Genomic DNA, 6000 nt, shown 5'->3' with positions numbered 1-6000 from the left:
TAAAGTGCCCCCTGGGGTAAGCTCCAGGCATTGGTGTCAGCGCGATTAGGGCTTAGGTAATTATTAATCATAATCATCTAGGGGTAATTGGCTTTCCTGGGAAGGCGTTAAGGTGACACCTGTTTCTGGCCCACACTGTCATTGTTGGAGACCACTGCTCATGGTCATAAATAAAGAGGTAGCTCTGCAACACACCTTTCATTTGGGGGGGCCCAAATCAGACAGCAGCTCCACTTGCACAGCCTCGCTCCTCAGCACGGTGTGTGGGAGCAAGGGTTTGGGTCAGGCCCTGCACCCGTGGCAGCCTGTGCACCACACGCTCCAGAGCTGGACATCCACAGCTCATGCTGCCGTCACCCCGGGGAGGCACTTGCCCCCCAAGACCCCCAGTCCACCCTCCATGGGCACTCAGGGGTGCGCTGCCCAGCCATGTGAAACGCCTCCCTTGGTTTCCCCAGAGAGGTACTGGGAATGGGGTGCGTTACCATCAGGTTGCCAAGAGAAGACGAGGCACATGGAGATCCTTCTCTTGGCTGCGCTTTCTCAAAGCTCCCGGGCTGAGCTTTTGGCTCGCTAACAAACAGAAGCTCCTTTCCATCCAGCACTAACAGGAGGGAAGTTTGCAGTTCTGAACCCCACAGCTGTGGGTTTGGGGGCTGCAGATGGTTGCTGTGCTGGACAGGTGTGGCCTGTCAGTGACAGAGGGGTGTCTCAGGCCTGTTCTTACAAGGGGAAAGTGGATCCATGATGCCAGCTACTCCCCACTGGAGGGCCATCCCCACTGTGACTGCCATTCCCTGTGGGAGGCTGCAGAAGGGTGCTCTCAGGCACCATGAGCATCACCAGTCCTTCTCCCAGATGCTCTCAGCCACCTCTTTCTCTGCTGCGGGATTTGACTGAGGAGGTTTGAACGCCACATTGAAACACTGACCCCACTGGCAGGCTTCCAGTTGTACCATCTCCTCTGTGCCTGGCTTTGCATTTGGTTGGGGTCATGACAATTACATTGGCAACACCTAATAAATAACCTAGTCCATCTGTCCTGGAGAGGCAGCATTCTGCACTGGTGCTGAGAAAGCTGCTGGACAAGGGCACTGAGGGGAGGTTCTGAGCTGAAGCCAACACTCAGCTTCATATGCTGGTTAACAGACATCTTTGGTGTTCCTGAAACCTTGCAGGATCATCAAATTCCACAGGGGAAGCCGTCGCTTGGGCCTCCCATGTCCTGTCTCTCTGCCTCCCCACTCAGTTGCGCTTGAAACGTTCCTTGTGCTTGGAATAGCGACTGAGTTAGACATACTTTCTTAATTTTTCAGAGGCAATGGGACAACACATACAGCAGAATAAGCACAACGAAGCCAACTGCAGAGGATCTATCTTCTGGAGAAGGTGGTCCCTTTACAGTTCATACCATCATGATTCATCTTTTAAACACCAAAACTATTTTTCCCATCTCCTCTTCAGTTTTTTTCCACCCCCCCTCACCGTTTCCCACCTTTCTCATTAGCAGTCAGTAACGTTGCAGCTGACAGGCAGGTACCAGCTGGCTTCCCTGCAGAGGCTAGGCAAGGACTGCCTGCTCTGCCCCTAGGTAGGGGACCTGACACTCACCTCCCCTTGCTGTCCTGCCAGCAGCTGGGGGCTGAGCTGAGCATTCCTTGCGGACAGGAGCAGGGAACTGCGAGTGCCTCATCCACACAGGAGCATGTGCCAGAGCCACCGGAGTTCACAGTGGGCAGAAGCTCACATCCTCTTGGCCTCAGTAAACTTCCTTTGGTCCTGGCCTAGTTTTAATCAGTGTTCCCTATGGGTTAGTTTAACACTTACAAAAAGTTTAAAGGAGAAAAGCACAAAGCACTGCACTCTCTTTAAAGAAGAGACCAAGCTGGGAAACCTTCACTCTGAGTGGGGAAGATCTGAAAGAACTGAAGTGCTGGCAGCACAGACAAAGGAAGACCTGGCTGGCTGCAGCCAAAGGCAAGCTGTGATCACTCCGGACAGTCCCAAAGGTCGTCTTTCATATTAACGTGAAAATACCACGTGAAAAGTCCTCACCACATTCCACTCATCCAAAGTCCCTCTCAATTAACTTTTCACACGTGTTGCCAAGGCCAGCACAGTACCACTACCTAATTGCAAAAGCAGCTCTTCATACTTGTACCTGGGCATACAAGAAGGATTAGAAGTTTATCTTCCCAATACACAAATGTGACACCTTAAGCTGTGATGCAATAAGCCACTGCTGAGGTTAGCAGCTGCTGCTCAGAGCTTAGGGCCCAGCATGCGTCACCACTGGAGCACAGCAGTAATGGGTAGAACAGTGCAAATCAAAGAAAACCATTGGTCAGCCACTCACAACAGTTTCAGACAAAGGTGCTGTGGTGGGACTCCAGGACTCCTTATGATAAGGTTACCTGAGAGTTTCAGAGGCACAGGGCAGTCTGGAACCAGAACGTCTTCCCAATGTATGAGATGTGTCAAGTATGGTTTTGCCTGGAAAATCCCCATTACACTTTTCAAATCTAGACTGTATTCACAGAGTTGTTTAAAAGAAGGTGGCTTTTTGATTCTGTGTCACAGCAAACCCTATCTATTTATTTCTATAATTTTTCATTTCCCCCAGCTCTACGAAGCCAGCTCAGTTCCGGGAGAACGAGCCGAATTCCATTCTCTGGCTCACATCTCAAACAGCATTGTTTATCCATGTCAATAGCAAAGTCTTCATTGCAAACAGTGACAGATGAGTCAAAAGCAGACAAGTGGTAATTAAAACAGAATGTTTTTGAAGTGGTAAATTAAGCAAACTTGGTCAGGAACCATTGAGGGACCCAGAAACCCTGTAGTGCCATTGCAGGGCATCACTTTCAAGAGGAACTCGAGCAGACACAGAGACATCACTGGCTTCATGTGCAAAGTGCTGTTTAACACGCTAGCTGCTTTACCAGCACCCAACAGCCTCAGCCAATAGCTTAAGACAGGGAAGCAGAATATCATTTCCCACTCAAAACAAAGGGAGGCTGTGACAGATGGGCTGTCATAACAACAATAGAACTCAAGGGAACATGGGCACAATTAAAGTCAACAGACCTATAGCTTCCCAGCTCCAATCCAGCCTAGCTGGTTACCTACACAAATGCTCCCATTGCCAGAGAACCACTCAGTGACCACCCTCAGGAGATTCAGCCACCTGGGAGTATGTTGGCATGGGGGTCTGGCTGGGACAGAGTTAACTTTCCTCATAGAAGGCACCTGGTGCTGTGCTTTGGAGCTGTGTCTAAAGCAGTATTGGTTACACACCAGTGTCATAGCTACAGCTGAGCAGTGCTTGCACAGCACTGAGGTTCTTCCTGCCCCAACCCCAGCAACAGGCCAGAGCTAGGCAAGAAGTGGGGAGGGGACAGCACTGGGACAGCTGGCTAAAGGACTATTCCACACCAGAGGATGTCATGCTCAGAAATAAAAGCACAGGGAAAGGAGGAAGAAGGGAGGATGTTGTGTTTGTGGCATTTGCCTTCCCAAGTAACATTATTCATGGCAAGGCCCTGCTCCCCAGGAAGCAAGCTGGACACGTGCCTGCCACTGGGAAGCAGTGAATAAATTCCTTATTGCTTTGCTTGCATGCACAGCTTTGCTACACTTAAACTGTCTTTATTTCAACCCATAAGCTTCTTTGCTTTTGCTCTTCTGATTTTCTCCCAGTCCTGTGGGGAGGAAGGCAGGGAGTGAGTGCATAGAGGCTTAGTTGCTGCCTGGGACCGACCCACTATGTCTGGTCGAGCAGCTGCATCATGACAATCCCCTCAGCAAGAGGCTGCAGTAGAAGGCGGCAGGTCATCTCCTCTCACATTGCCTGCCCATGGCTCTAGGGCAATACTGCTCAGAAATGCTCCTTCAGTACATCACCTCTGGTCATCACGACAGCCAAGGGGCCTGCACGAGCTCAGGCAGCTGTACATACCTACACCACAAAGGTACACTGAGATCACAAATGCCACGAGAATCAACAGGATACCAGGAGTCATGGGAACTATCCCATGATATTAGCACCACAGCAATTTACATCAGCTACAGCTGTCTCTTGACAACAGTGCAGAACTCTCCCAGCCTGGGTACAGAGGAGGTGCTGCAGGAAACCACTGCCTGACTACAAACCATCAGCTGCTTTGGTATTCCTGCCTGGCACCCTGGCATATTTTTAACTATGCAAATATACTCAGGTTTAGCCCATCAACTCAGTGGTGTTTCTTTTGTCAGTGGTGAACATGCCAACATTACCAGGATTACATACGTGGCAGCAGGCAGTTGAGGTACTTCTGTCGGGGTAGCTTGGTTTACATGAAATGTACACTTCCACATGCAACCTGGCACTCTGCATTTTAACAACGGTGAATTCTAGAGATTAAAAGCTTTGCCCTGCCTCCCCTTGCTGTGGCTGTGAGATGGTTCTCAATGCCAAGGTCAGTGTAACTCAAGATCACATTTTAAGAGCTCTAAACTCTAATGCTGTTCTTGCCTAAATGGAATAGAAAGAAAAAAAAATAATCAAGCTCAGAAATAGCAGCATTATAGCAAATCCTGAGACAAAGATTAGTGGAAAATAGTCCCATTTATTTGAAGATCTGTCAATAACAGGAGCAGATCAAGTCCTAACACAAGTTGGAGTAAAAACAGTAACTACTTCAAGGCTGAACTTGACCTGGAAACATTCCTGTAAAAATCCGTGTCGCTTCAGCTGCTTGCCTGGGAAACAGGGAGGACATGCAGAAACAACAGACATTTTCATTTAAAAAGAATAGTTACATTTCTTCAAGTCACTTGCACTCATGTACAAAATGGAACAAGATGACTTAACTAAGTTGTTAGGAAAACTCTGTGAATCTAAGTAGTGTTTTGCCAAGACAATAGATGAAGAGGGGTCTGTCAGTTGAGGTAAAAGATTATTTTTCTTCATTGGTTTGACTCATCTACTCTCCGTCGACAGAATGGACAACAGTTATGCTGGAGTATAAGAAGCTCATAGTCTTCTGTGTGAAACATCTGTTAATTAGGAACAGATTTAGGGACAAGTTAACTTGTGACTTGCTCAAAGAAAATGCAAACTGAGCTCAAAAGCTTCTCTAAGGCAAAGACATTCTGAAGCTACCATTACAAGAGAATTGGTCCTTTACTTTCAATTACTTGAGAGCACTACAACCTGGTATAGAGCAGCAAGCATTTCACAGACCTCTGCCAGTGTTGCCAAAGCAGCACAAACTAATTAATTACTTTTGCAGAAGAAAGGACAAAAATTAGACAGTTTCTGTGTAAGCAAACGTGATTGAATTCCAGCATTTCAAAAAGCCATTCTTGAGGGGGACCGAACCACAAGCTAACTTAGTTACTAACTGATTTTCCTTGCTAGACCAGGCTGAAAGTCAGAGACACTGAGCAAAAAGAAATAAATACAAATCATCATTTGTTGTTCAACCAAGGTTTACTTGAGAGGCTCTGACTTGCTGTCAGTGCAACTTCTCAAATTCAGCTACCTCAAACATTTCAGAAGGCAACTGTTCCTCTGTGCATCACACAGCTTAGTTTTTGGTTTTCATCACCTTCTCTGTCTCTGCACTGTTCAGGAATTTGTTGAATACATTTTGAAGTATGAGGTTTTAATTATTAAATTGTTTCAGCCATAGGGTTCTCAGTAGGGTTTTTTTGGCTGTGTGGTGTTGGTTTTTTTTTAAACGTCTCCAGTGAAAACACTACCTGAAAACATGATGGACACATGGTAATGGAGGCATCTGGTAGCAGCGAACGGTAGTACTGCCATCGCAGTGGCTTTGGCCAGCGTTTAATCAAGACATCTCTCCGGCTCATTGACTGGAGAACAGCACGATTCACAATCACTGGAACAAACTCTGAGCCTCCTTGCTGCAGGAGAGCAGTTTAGAAAGAATTACTATTACCAACTGCAAAGCCCTTTGAGGATTAATAAGATGTTTTAAGAAGCAAAGGCAAATT

General features: G+C 47.3%; 1 protein-coding gene across 2 annotated transcripts in view; it reads right to left on the bottom strand.

The window, feature by feature from the left end:
* Window positions 1–4587: 4587 nt before the first annotated feature.
* IFT122 (intraflagellar transport 122) overlaps window positions 4588–6000 on the bottom strand; it is a 33436-nt gene continuing 32023 nt past the window's right edge. For both annotated transcript variants that reach the window (XM_080387547.1, XM_080387548.1), the window contains 2 exons: window positions 5746–5910; window positions 4588–5037 (listed from right to left, as the gene is read on the bottom strand). In XM_080387547.1, coding sequence (XP_080243673.1) covers window positions 4948–5037; window positions 5746–5910 — 255 coding nt within the window. In that variant the 3' untranslated portion in view covers window positions 4588–4947. The remainder of the gene's footprint in view (window positions 5038–5745; window positions 5911–6000) is intronic.

This window comes from Falco punctatus, assembly GCF_963210335.1.
Source record: "Falco punctatus genome assembly, chromosome: 4".
NCBI classification, from domain to species: Eukaryota; Metazoa; Chordata; class Aves; order Falconiformes; family Falconidae; genus Falco; species Falco punctatus.
This window is presented reverse-complemented; position numbering and strand designations above follow the sequence as displayed.